The following is a 17,264-nucleotide window of genomic DNA, read 5'->3' as shown; positions in this document are numbered from 1 at the left end:
GTGGCTTCCTCACAGTGTTTGGGCTAAGCTCCAGGTGTGAGTGTCCCAAGAAAGCAGTACATAAATGCATGGTCTTTTATGACCTAGCCTCAGAAGTCATATGTCGTCATTTTCACATTATCCTACTGGTTACATGGATCAGCCCTGCTCAGTATGGGAGCGGGGAGTACACAAAGGCGTGAATACCGAAAGTCGTGGCTTACGGGGGGACTGTCTTGAAGGCTGGCTACTAGGGTTGGGTATTAAAAACCTAGAAGCATTCCATGGGGAAAATGTTAACTAGGGTGACATTATTCTGAAATACAGCTGACAGAATTTGCTGGTGGTTTGATATGTGAGGTGTGGCAAAAAGAGAAGCATAAGGGATGACTCCGAGATTTTCCACTGAATAACTAAAAGGATCAAATTGTGTTTCACTGAGATGAACAACTCCGACAGGAACAACTTTTTAAGGTGATGACCAGAAACTCAGTGTTGGGTATAGAACTTTGAGATCCGGTAAGACATCTAAGGTCAAACATCAAGGAAATGTGTGCCTCTAAAAGTCACAAGAGAGATCGTGGCTAGAAATAGAAATCATTGATAGTCGTTTGTAATTGGTAAGGCAAGCACTGGTGCCAAATGCAAAAGGTACAAAAGTGTACTCAGAAAAGCCAGGCTCCAGCCTGAAGAGAGACGAGCCTGTTTCTTCTGCCTCGTTTCTTTCTTTGCAAGCGTCTAAATATCCAAAAGAACTATCGCTGAACTCCGTTTCGAATGGAGAAATGTTCCCAGTCAGATGTGCAGTGAAAAGTATCAGGATAGAGAATCGTTTCCACTCCCAGCTCCCATGCTTCTTTTCTGTGGTGACATTGGGCCAAGTACTTAAACTCTCTCAGCCTCCGTTCCTTCATCTGGAAAGCTAGCCCGATAGGAGCACCTGCCTCAGAGAGCAGTGATCAGGATTAGATACTATAATCCTCATCAACTTCTTAGCACGCTGCCTTGGCGTACAATAAGTGCTAGTGGCTGTTATCAGATTATAAAAAAAAAAGTATTTACATTTTATATACATTTTTAAAAAGACTAGAAAGAAATACATTAAAATGTGAATAGTGAAAGATCCTGAATGGTGAGAAAATGATGACATTTTCGCTTGATAAGTTTTCGTATTTTCCAAGTTTTCTTCAATGAATAGATACCATGAATTCTTCCTTTTATAACCAGAAAAAGAACAAAATACTTCACTTTTTAGAGGGGAATACTCAGAACTCATTCCTCAGAGGTTTGAGTTAGCTGGGTCCTGGGGAGGGACACTTTCCTGTATTTCCCACTGTTAATTCTGCCAGTGACCCCTGCCAACAGTACCTTCCCCTTGATGACGCCTTCGTTTGCCCCACAGGAGAGCACAAAGGATGGCTGCTGACTTGCAGAGGAAGAGAAGCAGTGAATGTCCTGATGGCACGTTGGCTCCTTCTGATGGGCAGAGTGTGGAGAGAGCCGAGAGCCCCACACCAGGGCTGGCCCAGGGAATGGAGCCAGGTACGGCAGTGCGTACAGCCCCAGGCAGTTGACAGCTAGAGTGGCCTCCAGGCAATCAGGATTCCCAAGCACTTGTTCCCTCTCATTCATTCATGCGTATGTTCAGCCACCCACTGGGTATTTGTCAGGTGCTGGGGCTGCTGCAGGGAACCACGCTCAGACCGCTTCCGGCCATCCTCCGCACTTCGTGTTGGGCCGCTTGCCCTGTGCTGTCTGGCTGCCAGCGTGGGCTCTCCTCCTATTCCCTGTGCTTACAGTGTACCTGCCTGGCTCCTTCTCCCTCCCTCAGCTCTCAGCTTAAATCTCACCTATCAAGTTAAGCCCGCTCTGACCATGCTCTGTACAGAACACGAGTTACTTTGTAATTTTATTTATATGTTGCCCATCTCTCATCCACAAGATTGTGAGCTCTCTGAGCACAGAGCAGTTGTATCTCCAGTGCCTGATACAGTGCCAAACTCATAATAGAAACCAAAAATATATCTTTTGAACTATTCTGTCAAAGAAATAATCCTGTGGGAGGAGATGCCCCACCTTTGGAGATCCAGTTCTTAAGGGGAAATGGCAACATCCATAGGTCAGGGGTGGAAGTGGGGGGCGGGGAATTAAAGGGGGGGGAGAAAGAATTATTAAAGGAAGACTGACATGGTCCCTGCCTCAGGCGAGCCACAGGCTAATGGGGCCATTACAAAGGAGACGGTCAGGAGCTATGGCCTGAGCAGAGTCGGTGCGCCCTCTCCCAGGGAGAGATTCAATGAGCACAGGAGGTATTCCAGGCACAGGAGAGGTGCTGGGCACACAGCAGTGAACAACCAGGTTCCTGCCCTTGGTGGGGAACCTCACTTTAGTTAGGGAGAAAGACAATAACGGACAAGTGCCACAGGGAAATCAAGGAGGGAGACACGATAGTGTTCCTAGGGTTGGAAGTCAGGTGAGGAGGCAACTGACATCTTTGCCGAGAACTGAAGTGTGACAAAGTGCGAGCCGTGTGAGGAGGTGGGAATGCCTTCAAGGCAGAAGGAACAGCAGGTGCACAGGCCTTGAGGTAGGTGTGGGGATGGAGTTGAGGGTGTCCCAAGAGCAGACAGATAAAGGCCAGTGTGACAGGGATGGGCAAGGACCGTGAGATGAGAGAGAGAGGCAGGCAGATACCAGCTGCCCCCACAGCCATGAGGGGCTTGGGTCTTATTTCCCGGTTAATGGGAGGAGACTGGTGGTCTGAAGGTCGCAGGGAGACATGACTCTAGCAGACAGTAGCAGGAGGGAAGAGTGACTTGCCTCATCAGGACAGGCAGTGAAGCTAGAGTATCGACGAGGCACCTTGCTGGTGAGGTAGTCTGCCAGCGGCTACTGCTCTAAGCACCAGCGCTTTTGGCCGGCAGGTGCTGGGCAGGAGGGTGCCATGTTCGTCCATGCCCGTTCCTATGAGGACCTGACTGAATCGGAGGATGGGGCAGCTTCTGGGGAAAGTCCCAAGGAGGGTGCTGGGGGTCCGCCACCACTGCCAGCAGACATACGCCAGATCAGCCAGGACTTCAGTGAGCTGAGCACACAGCTGACCGGTGTCGCCCGAGACCTCCAGGAGGAGATGCTGCCAGGAAGCTCTGAGGACTGGGCGGAGCCACCAGGGGCAGCTGGGAGACCAGCCACAGAGCCCCCTAGGGAGGGCGCAGGCGAGGGGGATGAAGAGGAGGCTGCCGAGGCATGGCGACTGCACCAGAAGCACGTCTTCGTGCTGAGCGAGGCAGGGAAGCCTGTGTACTCCCGCTATGGGTCAGAAGAGGCACTTTCTAGCACCATGGGTGTCATGGTGGCCCTGGTGTCCTTCCTGGAAGCGGACAAGAATGCCATCCGTTCCATCCATGCAGGTGAGCCACCTGGAGAGGGGTGCTGGAAGGGCTTCCCTGGCCAGGATTAATTCAAAGCAGTTTTGGGACTCCCGGGGCCTAGAGGGCTGGGATGTGCTGTGTGACCAAGGGCAGTCCCTCCATTCACTGGGCTTCAGGGTCTCATCTGAACAGAGGGTAACAGTTCTGACTGCTTCCTAGGGCCGCTGTGAGGGCCAAAGGTGGGTCTGATATGGGCTTTGCCCTTGGAGAGGGTGAGAAGCCTGGGGAGGTGACCAGAAAGTCCCAGGTCCTGAGCCCCACCCAGCTCTTACCATTCAGCACAAGAATGTATTTTTCTGAAGTGCTTCCAGCGTTTCAGCTGGTGCCAATCTGTGGGGCAAGTTGCAGGGACAGGCCTGAAGCCCGCAGGGAAAGGGGGCCCTGAGCTTCTGTTTTTCTCCTCATCATCCTGAAGCCCTTACTGCGTGCAGAGCTCTGAGGGAGGGTAGACAGGATGTGGAAATCACAAACCGTGCAGGAGGCGGGGCTCGGAGGGAACTGGACTCGGCCAGTCCCGGAGGGCTTTCCGGAGAAGGGCTGAAGCTGACATCCCACCCTGACTCCCCCACCCTGTCCTCAGATGGCTACAAGGTAGTATTCGTTCGCCGGAGCCCGCTGGTGTTGGTAGCAGTGGCCCGCACGCGGCAGTCGGCGCAGGAACTGGCGCAGGAGCTGCTCTACATCTACTACCAAATCCTGAGCCTTCTTACGGGCGCGCAGCTGAGCCACATCTTCCAGCAGAAGCAGAACTATGACCTGCGGCGCCTGCTCTCGGGCTCGGAGCGCATCACCGACAACCTGCTGCAGCTCATGGCTCGAGACCCCAGCTTCTTAATGGGGGCGGCGCGCTGCCTGCCCCTGGCGGCGGCGGTGCGCGACGCCGTGAGTGCCAGTCTGCAGCAGGCGCGCGCGCGCAGCCTCGTCTTCTCCATCCTGCTGGCGCGCAACCAGCTCGTGGCGCTTGTGCGCCGCAAGGACCAATTCCTGCACCCCATCGACCTGCACCTGCTCTTCAACCTCATCAGTTCCTCCTCGTCCTTCCGTGAGGGGGAAGCCTGGACGCCCGTGTGCCTGCCCAAGTTCAACGCAGCCGGCTTCTTCCACGCACACATCTCTTACCTGGAGCCTGACACCGACCTCTGCCTCCTGCTTGTCTCCACCGACCGCGAGGACTTCTTTGCAGTCTCCGACTGCCGCCGCCGCTTCCAGGAGCGCCTGCGGAAGCGCGGAGCCCACGCGGCGCTGCGGGAGGCGCTGCGCACGCCCTTCTACAGTGTCGCCCAAGTGGGCATCCCCGACCTGCGCCACTTCCTCTATAAGTCAAAGAGCTCAGGACTCTTCACCAGGTGAGGGAGGGTCTCTCACTGCTTGAGAGAGCCATGGGTGTGGGGGCTGCTGGTTGGGCTTGAGCCTGATGCAGTCCTGTAGCTGACGACCCCTCTGGGAATGGATGGACATGCTGAGTCTGTTTGACTCTTGACACAGGAGCCCAGTTTCCCTATCACCCTACTCCCCACGGGCATACACCTCTCTACTTCATTACCCAGATGCCCTGGAAATGCCCAGTACACCCAGGGAAGGAAGCTGTAACAGGGCTCCTGGGTGCCTGGCCCTGGAGCAACTTTGCCTCAGAGGTCACTTTGATCCGGTTCAGGTTGTAAAACTCCAACTTCCTCCTCCAACAGAGATGAAGGCTGGGGCCAGATGTGGCAGCTTTTCTCTTCCTTTTTCCCCTTTTGGGTCCAGAGGGTTCCCAGCTCACCTTTCTTCCACTTCAGACCTGTCACTCTGTCTTGGACACCTAAATGCAGATTGGCCTCTCCAAGGGAGGGTCACCAAAGATGCCATGAACTTGGGAACAGGCAGTCTGGGTGGTCCCAACCCTATCCTGGGGAGTCTTCTGTGTGATGGGGAGACAATGTCCCGTCCTGGGGGAGCACATGGCAGAGTCTCCCTGGCAAGGAGCGGGTGTTTCTAGTTGTCCAGAGAAGACAATGAAAGTCATTGTGAACCCACTTCCCCATCTCCAGCCCTGAGATTGAGGCCCCGTACACCAGTGAAGAGGAGCAGGAGCGGCTGCTGGGCCTCTACCAGTACCTGCACAGCCGTGCCCACAATGCCTCCCGCCCACTCAAGACCATCTACTACACAGGCCCCAACGAGAACCTTCTGGCCTGGGTAAGGCGACCCTGGGAGAGGGTGGGCTTCACTGGGGTCCCAATCAAGGCCCACGAGGGGTGTCTAACCTGGATGACCACCCTGTTCCCCCTCTTCCAGGTGACAGGTGCCTTTGAGCTCTACATGTGCTACAGCCCCTTGGGGACCAAGGCATCAGCTGTTAGTGCCATCCATAAGCTGATGCGCTGGATCCGCAAGGAAGAAGACCGCCTCTTCATCCTGACGCCCCTCACCTACTGATGGGAGTGTGTGGGCTTGGCTCTCCCAAGCCCGCTGGGCCCTGGGAGCGTGGGAGCCTCCAGGCAGGGCTGGCCTCTCTTGCCCAGGCAGCAGGCAGGGACTGTGGGTCAGTGCGTGGATTAAAGGGCTTTGGGGTAGACACTTGTCAGGCCTCATTACTGTTCCTTTGTTCACCCACTCATTCACATACAGACACTGGATCCTCCTCTCTAGTGCCTGATATGCTTCTCCATGCACGGAGGCACATGCGCATGAGCACCGCTTTTTCTCACACTGCATCAGGCCACGTGAGCTCAGAGTCAGACCCTGGACTGGGCTGTTTTCATTCAGCTGAAGTCCTGCCGCCTGTAAAGGGTTCTCTAGCACCCACTGGCCTTGCCTCCCACAGCCCCACCCCCATACTCAATCTGAGCCTCTGGTGCCTTCCCTTTCACTTCCCAGTGGGGTCTCTAGCCATGTCCCCCAAAGAACCACCCAATCACTCTGAGAGCCCTGGCTGTGGCTCTGCTTAATGGATTGCTATAATTTAGCGGGGGTGGAGCTGAGTAAGATGGGGACTGTCAGGTGGGGAGAGTCTGAGCTCTGGAGCAGGTGGGAGCCTTTAGTGAGGTGGCGCAGTGTTCGGCACAAATTCAGAGTCTAACCTTATTGTAGCTGTAGGACTCCGGGGAATTTGTCGCAGCTTGGGCCTTCTCATGAAGGGCTGTCCACCTGAGCTCCCCTACCTCTGGCCAGCACATTCCTCAGAATGGCCCCCAGGAGCGAGCTAGAGGGCCTGAGAGAAGAGAAGACTCAGCTGACAGCTGGGCAGGAGTGGATTCTGCCCTGAGAAGGGCTGGTGCCACTAGGTACACTGGGCCCTCTTCAGTCACCCTGTTCCTTGGCATGGCCCAGCCTACGTAGGTCACCATGAGTCTCAGCAGTGAAGGCCCAGCCCCATTCTTTCTATCATGAGACCCACTTTGGGTAGAGCCCAAGGTTCAATGCAGAAGAACTCTACCTTACTGCTGGGGGGCTCTCCCACTTCTGCCAACTTAACCATCTCATCAACCAGGGGTGTAAAAGACCTAGGAAGTGTTTATGGGAGAAAAATGTCTACTGAATATGGTCTCCAGACTGTAGAGTGAATCACACTCATGCGGTCTCAGAGCTAGGCCAAGATACTCTGCCGCCAAAACCAACCCATGTTGGAGGATATGTCCGTATGGGTGGCATGAACCAAGGGTGCACTGGAATGATTCTACTTACTGTGCCAGAAATGGTAGCCTCTACCCTTGCCCCAGCCTCAGCCCGGATCACATTAGAATGGGCATGGCAGCAGGCCACCTGTCTAGACTCTAAAGCCCCTAGGGAGTAGCTATAGGCTTGGGTGGTGTTCACTCTGCACACATGCCCTGGGTCTCTTTTTCTGCCTGTTCCCCTTGCTTCTGGTCAGGGCACCAAACAATTGCCTCTGGGGCCAGGGTGATGCCATGCCAGCTGTCCCTGTTATTGGTGTTCCGGTCAGCAGTCAGCCCCGAGGCGCCCTTGTTGTCTGTCTTGATTCCTGTGGGGCTCTCAGCTTTTCTGCAGTCCAGCTCCTATTCTGAGCGAGGGTGAGAAACAATGGTCACAATTAGATGGGTATTTATCTAGGAGTAGGCACGTGGGAGTGGCGGGTTTATCTGAGGATATAGGAAGGGATAACAGGCGAACAGGAAAGATGTTCCTAGTGGAGGAACCAGCCTATGCAAACGGAAGGACCTGGTATGATTGGTTTACAGTGAAGCTGAAGGAGTCTTCAAAACCTAGGGTTCTCCAGCTGCAGGTAAAGGTCTGGCGGTGGAGAGCCATCGAATGTTTTAAAGCTGCAGAATGATGGGGTTCTATTATGGTGAGAGATTTCCCCTTGCTGTCACTAAGCTGATGTCTTGGGCTGGAGAAGGAGGCTGGCGCTAGTTCTCTGAAGTAGCGTTCAGAGGGGAGTGAGAGCCCCACGAAAGCAGAGTGGCTAGCGCTCCTTCAAGGTGATGGACACCAGGGCAGTTGGGCAGGTCATAATCCAAATATGGGCCAGGCTTTGTGAATACACCTTGGGGGAGCACTTGTATTGGGCACGGCAAGGCCCCATTAACTGACCTCCCCTACAGGGCTTGCCTGCCCCGCCCCCCTCCTGCAGAGCCAGCGATGGGGGTGGAGGAAGAGGCACTCCTATGGACACCTGCTGTCAAGACCAGGGCTGTCAGCCTGGGGACACTGGCCTGTGGGCAGCCAACAGCTTGGCCACATGGCGGCAGCAGAGAACCAACTGTTGACTGCTGCACCCCCACCCCCTCCCTAAAGGTGCCCATGCTTCTCCCACATTGAGAGGGGGAACTGGGTGATCAAGGAGGACCCCTGAAGTCTCTGTTCCGAGGTGGGATACAAGTTACAAGAACCACGTCTCTGCGCCAGGTGGAGAATGTTTCATTTGGGTTTTGCCCCGCATGACCATCTTTAGACATGTTGACCGTGGAACACAGAAACCGTGCCAAGATTTTCCTTTTGTGTTTATTCATTTCCTGGCCAATTCTGGTTAGAGAAGGGAGTGCCTTTTACGTTACCTCAAGCGCCTTATCCTCTTAGCTCTGGGTGTGGCTGTCCTGTGCCCTTACCTCTGTCACCAGGTGCTCAGCCTGGAGGGGGAGGGGAGTCCAGCACTAGGAATGGGGGAAGTGGGGAGCAGGTATCCAAAGTGAATTGTGCTAGAGTGGGTGTCGTATAGGGTCTACGAGACCCACAAAATAGACCTGGCACCGTCTGGATGAGGAAGACTTCCTGTAGGAGGTGCCACCTAAGCTGCAAGAGGAGGAATGGAAAGAGGTGCTCCTGGAAGGAGGAAAAAGGAATACAGGTTGGGTGGAGAAGTTGAGGAGATACAGCTCTTAGGGCCAGGCTGAATCCTGTTGGACTGAGGACTCCTCTTTACCCCACCCCCACTTACCCTCCAGAGCCCATGGTTCACAGGTCCCTCTCACCTCAGCCCAAGGTCACCCTGTGAAGCTTCCCCTCCCTCCAGGGTCCAGACCTACTTGGCCGAGGGGCTGTCAAGTTGAGGATGTCCCATAGGGCCCCTCTCCAGTGTTAAGGGGGGACCAGCATTGAAGTAAGAAATATCCAAACTTGTAGAGAATTTTTATGAGTTTATTTGAGCCCAACTGACAATTGCCAGGAAACAAAATCTCAACAGATTGAGAAAATGCTCTGGCGAATGGCAGTTTTTCAGCTTATTTTATACATTAGAATCAAAGGAGGAGACGTCAGGAGGATCACATGAAATCACTGGAGGCAGATTAAAGGGCAGAAGCAAAGTGGGGAAATTTCTAGGACTGGATAAAAAGCAAAACAGAGATATCCTTCTTTTACATCATTGGGTACAAGATAGTTAACATTCATAGCACATAGAAACGATATGTGGGGAACAAGATATAACAATAAGGGGTTCTGTGTTCTTATGCTGCGGTCGTCTGGTGCACCGGTGCTGGCAGTCGTGCCTTTGAGGGGGTCTGGGAAAGAAAATTACTCAGACATTTCAAAGGTATGTTATCTTAGATGCAAAAAGACAACAGACGGCTCGCTTAAGGTAAAAATTAACCTTTGTCAAGGAAGCTACAGGCCTAGGGTGTGACGACTCTCCATGACCCGCTTTTAGTTAGGAATTTTTATGTTTAGACCATTCTGTGTGGTTGCTTTCAGTCTCTGAGTTTGTAGGGCTAGCCATGCTAGCCTCCCCTGAGCTTGTCACACTGAGTATGTGGTCCCTTTTTCATCGACACCAGTTACCAAGAGGAAGCTGCTGAGGTCCAGGTGCCACCCCCCACACCCACCCCTGCCTTCGCCCCATACACATCCCAACCTGAGAGTGACCACCTAACCAGAACTACATCTTCATTTCAGAGATGGAGAGACTTTGGGCCCAGCAAGGCTTACAGGGCTGGTTAGAGGTGCCCATGCTTCTTCTATATTGGGGGTGGGGCGGGGGTGGGGACTGCCTGGTCAGACTCAGAAAGGAAGTCCAGCATTGTGTTTTATTGTTCCTGTCCTACAGCTTCCACATACTGAGGCAGCATGGAGGGACCAGAGCTAGGGGTGGGCCTCCACAGAAGCTGCCTCTCCTCTGTGGTCCAGACATGCGGGCCCCATCTCGTAACTCCTACGGCCCTGGGCAGACAAGGTGCAATGTCTACCTCCCTCTGACACTATGCTGTCGCAGACGGTCCAGGGCAAGCCCACAGAGGGTGGCGCCACTCCTGGGGTCCCCTCATGTCTCCCCGCTGGTCCCACACACATTACTGGCCTCCGTTCCCCACCAGGTGGGTCCCCCAGGCCCTACCAGGGAACCAGCGACTGAGGGTGTTGCTGTAAACTGGCTCCTAAAGAAGAAATGAGCCAGGGGGTCCTCGACCCCCTCACTGGTACTAGGGCGTCGCTGGCCCCTTCCTCGCCCCGGCCCAGTGCGTTGTGGGAGCCTAGATGGTACGGCTAAGGCCTGCTTACCTTTCTCCAGGCCACTCCACCCACATCCACCCCAGGCCACTGAGAGAAGAGCTCCCAGGAGTAGAATCCAGGCTTCCGAGGGCCGGGACACAAGTGGGCGGAGCGGCTGGGCCGGGCCAGCCAGGCCTTCCACAGGCCACGCCCACATCCCTGCCCCCAACCCCTGGCCCCGCCCGCCTTGCCTGCCACCCTCCCGCCTACTTTGCTCTAAGCGCAGGCTAGGAGCGGCAGCTGGGACGGCAGGTGAGGCGGCCTCCCTAGTCCCTGTGTGTGTGTGTGTGTGTGTGTGTGTATCCGCCCGCGCCAGGTGCTCCGATCCGAGGGCAGGGGAGGAGGGTGGGCATCACAGGAACCCTGGGCTGGGGTCCGCTGCCCGAGGGCTCTCCAGACCGGTGCTGGATGCTGGTCTCTGCTCTGAGTCTGCCCCTGGCCAGCTCCTGGCCTGCGGAAATCTCCACCGGGCCCCATTTGGGCCTCGATGGAGCTCTTCCTGCCGCCTTCGCAGCCGTCTCTGTTGCTGCTATCGCTGTTGCTGCTGCTACCCGCGGTGCCCGCGGTGTCCGGGTTGCCCGTGGTGGGCGGGTCCTGGCAGTGCCCGCGCACCCCCTACTCTGCCTCCCGCAACTTTGACGTGAAGTACGTGGTGCCCAGCTTCTCCGCCGGCGGGCCGGTACAGGCCCTTTTGACCTACGAAGGCGGAGAGGAAGGAAGTGCTGTGTTCGTGGCCACGCGCAATCGCCTGCATGTGCTTGGGCCTGGCCTACAGCCTGTCGAGAGCCTGGCTACCGGCCCTGCTGGGGACCCTGACTGTCAGACGTGCGCGGCCTGTGGCCCGGACCCCCACAGTGCAGCAGGGGACACAGATGCAAAGGTGCTGGTGCTGGAGCCGGCACTGCCCGCACTGGTCAGCTGCGGCTCCAGCCTGCATGGCCGCTGCTTCCTGCATGAACTGGAGCTTGACGGAACCACCCTGCACCTGGCTCCGCCAGCCTGCCTCTTCTCTGCCCGCCACAATCGGCCTGAGGATTGCCCCGACTGTGTGGCCAGCCCTCTGGGCACCCTCGTGACCGTGGTCGAGCGGGGCCATGCCTCCTACTTCTACGTGGCATCCTCACTGGACGCGGAGGTGGCCGCCAGCTTCAGCCCACACTCGGTGTCTATCCGGCGCCTCAAAGCCGATGCCTCAGGATTCGCTCCAGGTTTTGCAGCTCTGTCAGTGCTACCTGCGCACCTCGCTTCCTACCGCATCGAATACGTGTACAGCTTCCACGCAGGAGCCTTTGTCTATTTCCTGACCGTGCAGCCAGCCAGCGTGGCAGCTGCTCCTGGAGCCTTACACACGCGCCTGGCCCGGCTCAGCACGGGCGAGACCAGCCTGGGCAGCTACCGCGAGCTGGTCCTCGACTGCCGTTTTGCGCCTAAACGCCGGCGACGCGGGACCTCTGAGGGCGGGCATCCTTACCCGGTGCTGCGGGCGGCCCACACGGCTATGGTGGGCGGCCGACTTGCCGCTGAACTGAGCATCACCGAAGGCCAGGAAGTGCTATTTGGGGTCTTTGCGACTAGCAGAGACAGCAACCCTGGTGTGAGTCCCAGCTCTGTCGTCTGTGCCTTCCCCATTGACCTGCTGGACACTCTCATTGAGCGGGGTGTGGAAAGCTGTTGTGAGCCTCCGGTCCACCCGGGTCTCCGGCGAGGCCTCGACTTCTTCCAGTCGCCCAGTTTGTGCCCCAACCCGGTGAGCAGAAAAAAAGGGGCGCTCCCCTGTGTGCAGTGTGCAAGTGGCTGAATCTAGGCTGCTTCTCTTCCACCACTGAGGGGGGCTGGGAACAGGGAGGGCAAGAGGGGAGAAGTTTCCTCTTCCGCACAATTCCTTAGTGCTGGGGGTGTGTGAGGGAATGAGCCAGACACAGGCCACACTGGAGGCTCATCTCTCAGCCAGGCTAGCTCCTGTCGCTACCCATTTTGCTCTCTCATCCTCTCACCTATTCATGGCCTCTGATTTTTTAGGCAGTTTCCCTGGTTACGTGAGAACTGGATCGCATCATAGCTGTCTTTCCGCTAGACACACTGCCAAACTCTGGGTAGAATGATGGATGTCCCCTCCTGTCTGCCCACTACACATGCCCTCAGGGACACACTCAGAAAAACACCCCTCCCCCCCACACACAGGCAGATGCTCACAGATTCACAGACTCATGGCTGCTCACCAACACAGTTTCGCTTTCCCTATGGGATCATTTGTTTTGCTCTGCTTTCCAAAGAGGATGGGCAAGAGTTGTCAAAGAATGCCCCCCACCCGTGTTCCGGGGAGCTTTCTGTGCCTAGAAAATTTGAGGGCTTTTCGGGGAGCCTGCGTAGCTTGGGCTTCACTGACACACTCACTTCTGATTGTCCTCTGTGGGGTGATTTTCGGAGGCCTCAGGACATGATGAGAAGGCGGCTTTTCTCTAGTAGATTCTAGAAGACTCACCCCAGTCTTGTGCAAGCAACTGTAAACATCTGGTGGATGAGTAAAGGCTTAGGAGGGACTGGCTGGAACTGGGTCATCATTTGGGAGTCCCAGACTTTTTTTCCAGTCCCCCTTCTCACTCACCCCAAGCAGGGGGTCTCCCAGTCCATGCCAAACTGGAGGGTCCTTCCAGCAGACCCTCCCCAGGCTCTCTCCAGCCATGGTTTCAGGGAGCTAGAGCAGATACAAATAAGACAGTCTTTAAAATGCTAAGGTCAAAACAAAAACTGATTCCTTGAAGCCACCGAAACAGTTTTACCCTAGATTACAAGAGATTAAGCCAAAGAAATGGGGTGAATGACATGGACAAGAGGTCTTTCAATGAGCTGACCCACAGTTACTGCTCTGAGTCTTTGGCTGCCCTGTGGCCCTGGCCCTGCTGTGACATTTGCCACTGACTTCTTTCCAGCTTCGATGGGTGGGCCAGAGGTGGGGAGAGAATTACATACAAGGAGGAGTGGGGGGGATCTGCACCCTGCCTCCCTCAGCTGAGCCCACTTAGACCGAGGAGGCCCTAGGGCTGGGGCTCCCTTGTCTGAGCCTGGAAGCCCTGCCTGCCCTCTTCTCCTTCCCTCCGGGGAGTCAGAACTTCTCCCCAACTTGGCTAGTGGTCAGTGGTCCAAAGATACCTGGCACGACTTGGCAGTGCCAGGCTCGAGGAGGACTAATCTGAAGCCCTGCCCAAAGGCTGGCCCAGCCCCTGGGAGGTGTGGGAACCAGCTAGTATGGTGTTTGCCTAGGGTCTGGGCACACAGCCGCCAGGGCAGCACCCACTACAGGTTTGTTGTGGCTGGTCTCGGGAAGCTAGAGGGGCTCAGAGCTGCTACCTACCTTCCGTGGGTTCAGATAGGGTGTGAGCCTTGGGGCAGTCACCTTCCTCTGTGGGGCATTGGACACTTAAGTGTTTCCAGGAGCCACAGGCCCCTAGACAAGCATGGGAACCCAGAGCTAAGGCCCTGGAACCCAGGGGCAAGCAGGAGGGGTGTGGCCCCGACTGGAGTAGGGCTTCTTTTCTACCCCTCAGCCCCACCTGTCCCTGAGTCATGCTGAAAACACCTAACTGGCATCCGGCTAGGACCAAGCCCCTTTCCTTCCTCAAGTGAGGACAGAGCCCCAATCCCTACCCACTCAGGCTACAGACCCAGAGTGTCCCTGCTCTCACCCTCGGGACTCGTGATCAGCACTGAGGTCTGATGACTGGCTAGGCATACTTGGTTGATGCGAGCCTCAGAGGCTCCGGCTCGGGCCCTTGGAGTTAGCAAGGGAGGCTCCCAACTGTGAGGGCTGCTGAGCTCTGCCTGCACTTTGCTCCCAGCTCCGATACCTTGGATTCACACCCTGGCTTCCTGATTTCCCAGAAGCTTCCACAGCCCTGCCTTGGAGCACTGAGTGCAGCTCCCAAAACACGCCACCACCACCCCCCCCCCATGTTAAGAGCAGAGGAGAGGTTAGTATTTCCCCATTCCTGGGGCCTTGCTTGGCACCTAGGCCTTCGGGCCTTGGTATATACCTTTTGTGCGCTGAAGGAGGTACAAGTAGCAGCTGGAGGTGCATAAGGACCTTTGCAGTCTCAGGAAAAGACCGTGTTACCAACCCCATGCTGGCCAATTAACTCGAGTTCAGCCCCCTCGTGCGGGTGGGGAAACAGAAGCCTTAAGAGGGGACAGGGTTTGCGGAAGTGCAGGGCAGGACCGGCAGGGGGCAGAAGAGGACTCTGGTCAAAAGCTCAGACTTCCAATCTGGCTCCTCTCCTGAGGGGCTTTAAGGCCTTTTTGACAAGTGTGGGGACCTCGCTGAGCCTGTTTCCTTATCTGTAAAATGGAGGTGAAGAGAGCACATTCTTTGCAGATTGGTTGTGAGGACAGAATGGGGTTGAGTCTGTAAGACTCAGTAACTCATTATCAGGATGGACATGGCAGGATCGGTAGGACAAGGCATAGAGGGAGTCTGGCCTTCCGGCCTGGACCTTCTTCCCTGGCCTCGTCACCTCTGAGAGCCCCGTGAGGTGGCGGGGGGGGCAGTCACTGGCAGGCCTGGGGCCTTCTCCAGGCAGGCCAGTTGAGGGGTGGGAGTTTGGGCTGCTATGGTCACTGACAGAGGCCTTAAGGGGTCAGTGTGTGGGGATGAGCCCTGACTCCTTCCCTGACTTCCCCAGCCTGGCCTCGAGGCCCCCAGCCCCAACAACAGCTGCCGCCACTTCCCTCTGCTGGTCAGCAGAAGCCTCTCACGTGTGGACCTGTTCAATGGGCTGTTAGGACAAGTGCAGGTCACTGCGCTGTATGTGACGCACCTCAACAATGTTACGGTGGCCCACATGGGCACGACTGATGGGCGCATCTTACAGGTAGGTCCCTCATCTCCCCAGCCTCTTGTCCCTGGGTCCCCATCCCCGTTCTCATTTTGCTAACAGCTGACTGTCCCAGGTGGAGCTGGCCAGGTCTCTCAACTACTTGCTGTATGTATCCAACTTCTCACTGAGCAGCAATGGGCAGCCCATGCAACGGGATGTCAGTCGCCTTGGGGACCACCTGTTCTTTGCCTCTGGGGACCAGGTAAGGTGGACAAGGGCAGGGCCTGGGGCCAGGGCTGTGGGAGCACAGTCTTCCCAACCAATTGAGGGAGGCATTGACATGCAGGTCTCACCACCCTGATCTACTGATCTATGGATCTCTGGGGCCTACGCTGCCCAACCCTCTTCGGCCACTCCTGAGCCACCTTTCTGCCACTCAAAGGTCTTCCAGGTACCTATCCAGGGCCCTGGCTGCCACCACTTCCTCACCTGTGGGCGATGTCTGCGGGCACAGCGTTTCATGGGCTGTGGCTGGTGTGGGGGCATGTGTGGCCGGCAGAAGGAGTGTCCTGGCTCTTGGCAACAGGACCATTGCCCACCCGAGCTTACTGAGGTATGGCTTGCCTGGCAGGGCACAGGTAAGGGTGGGACGAGCTGTGCCTGGGGTGGGAGGTCAGTAGGTCTTGACCATGATCATGATTGTCCTCAGGCCTGGGGTGTCCTCAATAGCTGTAAGGAGGGCATTCTTGGCAGAGGTAATGGCACATGCAAAGATGTGGAGGCAGAAAAATGCTTGAGTGAGGGCCACCAAGTGACCTAGAATGACTGGGGTGTGGGCCAGGCAAGGGGTGCGGCAGAATGGTTTGGGGGAAGCAGACAGGGCTGAGAGGCTACAGAGGGACTCAGGCTCTCTGCTCCCCCTCCAGTTCCATCCCCACAATGGACCCCTAAGGGGCAGCACTAAGCTGACCCTGTGCGGCTCTAACTTCTACCTACACCCTGCGGGTCTGGTGCCTGAAGGCACCCATCAGATCACCGTGGGCCAAAGTCCCTGCCGACTGCTGCCCAAGGACAGTTTAAACCGCAGGTACAACTGGTCCCTCCTGCCTTGTCTATCCGTGATGGGGGCAACCCAACAGTCCCTTCCCTATGAGACCCTACCCTGTGCTTATTGGGGGCCAGGAGGTATGAGGCAACCCGCAATGGCTCTGGCTGCTTTTGTGTCTAGGGAGACAACTCTGTCCCTTCCTGAGCCTGCATATGCCCTATCTATCTCTTGAGTCATGATCTGAGAAAAGTTAATCCCTGCCGTGCTAGACTCTGCCTGCCCTGGAAGAAGGCATGGATGGAGAGAGACCATCCTCAGTATCAGAGCAGACTTGTGGTTTGTTGTGGGCGTGCAACCAGGCCTGTGTGACTCTGGCTGACCTTGATTTCCCTGGTACTCCAGCCCACTTTCCTGGAAAGGCTTTGTAGAGGAGCTTGAATGTGAGCTGGAGCCCGTGGGCACACAGGCAGCCGGGCCTGCTAACATCAGCCTCAACGTGACTGACATGCCACCGGGCAAGCACTTCCGGGTAGATGGCACCTCCATGATACAAGGCTTCTCTTTCATGGTGAGGCCAACTCGCCTTGTCTGTGTTCTTGGCCAGCTGGGCAGGGAAGGGCTTGGAGTGGAGGGTCTCCGACACCAAGCTAAGCCACCTCTATATCCTCTTAGGAGCCAGTGCTGAAGGAAGTACAACCCCTCTTTGGCCCACGGGCAGGGGGCACCCGTCTCACCCTGAAGGGCAAGGGCCTGTCTATAGGTACCAGCCGGGCTGTACTGGTCAATGGGACTGAGTGCCCACTGGAATGGTAAGTGCCAGCAGGCAAGGGGATGATGAGAGGCCATGGGGATTGACCTAAGTCACTGGGTGGGGCTTGGATCCCTGTCAGGACAGAGGGAGAAGGTCTCAGTCACATGGCCAGGTTCAGGAAGAAGGGTCTGTTGCCTCTTCCAGTCCGCAGGTGGTTTGGGGATCACAGAGTATTTTGGCTCCTGCCAAGGCTATGGGGAACGCGTTTCCTATCTACCTTTTTGGAGGTCTTCCTGGGACTGCCCTATCTTTAGACAGAC

General features: G+C 56.1%; 2 protein-coding genes across 5 annotated transcripts in view; both read left to right on the top strand.

Moving 5' to 3' along the window:
- The window catches only part of MON1A (MON1 homolog A, secretory trafficking associated), a 9,819-nt gene extending 3,847 nt beyond the window's left edge, over positions 1 to 5,972 (top strand). For both annotated transcript variants that reach the window (XM_025044857.1, XM_006909115.3), the window contains exons 2-6: positions 1,382 to 1,521; positions 2,904 to 3,389; positions 3,991 to 4,756; positions 5,441 to 5,588; positions 5,688 to 5,972. In XM_025044857.1, coding sequence (XP_024900625.1) covers positions 1,395 to 1,521; positions 2,904 to 3,389; positions 3,991 to 4,756; positions 5,441 to 5,588; positions 5,688 to 5,828 — 1,668 coding nt within the window. In that variant the 5' untranslated portion in view covers positions 1,382 to 1,394 and the 3' untranslated portion in view covers positions 5,829 to 5,972. The remainder of the gene's footprint in view (positions 1 to 1,381; positions 1,522 to 2,903; positions 3,390 to 3,990; positions 4,757 to 5,440; positions 5,589 to 5,687) is intronic.
- Positions 5,973 to 10,575: 4,603 nt separating this feature from the next.
- Positions 10,576 to 17,264, top strand: part of MST1R (macrophage stimulating 1 receptor) — a 13,299-nt gene continuing 6,610 nt past the window's right edge. For all 3 annotated transcript variants that reach the window (XM_015587175.2, XM_025044875.1, XM_015587174.2), the window contains exons 1-7: positions 10,576 to 12,081; positions 15,011 to 15,199; positions 15,279 to 15,407; positions 15,588 to 15,758; positions 16,072 to 16,232; positions 16,596 to 16,761; positions 16,866 to 17,002. In XM_015587175.2, the coding sequence (XP_015442661.1) occupies positions 10,822 to 12,081; positions 15,011 to 15,199; positions 15,279 to 15,407; positions 15,588 to 15,758; positions 16,072 to 16,232; positions 16,596 to 16,761; positions 16,866 to 17,002 (2,213 nt within the window). In that variant the 5' untranslated portion in view covers positions 10,576 to 10,821. The remainder of the gene's footprint in view (positions 12,082 to 15,010; positions 15,200 to 15,278; positions 15,408 to 15,587; positions 15,759 to 16,071; positions 16,233 to 16,595; positions 16,762 to 16,865; positions 17,003 to 17,264) is intronic.

Source organism: Pteropus alecto, unplaced genomic scaffold (genome assembly GCF_000325575.1).
Source record: "Pteropus alecto unplaced genomic scaffold, ASM32557v1 scaffold53, whole genome shotgun sequence".
NCBI classification, from domain to species: domain Eukaryota; kingdom Metazoa; phylum Chordata; class Mammalia; order Chiroptera; family Pteropodidae; genus Pteropus; species Pteropus alecto.
The sequence above is the reverse complement of the archived record's forward strand: the minus strand, read 5'-3'. Positions and strand labels throughout refer to the sequence as shown.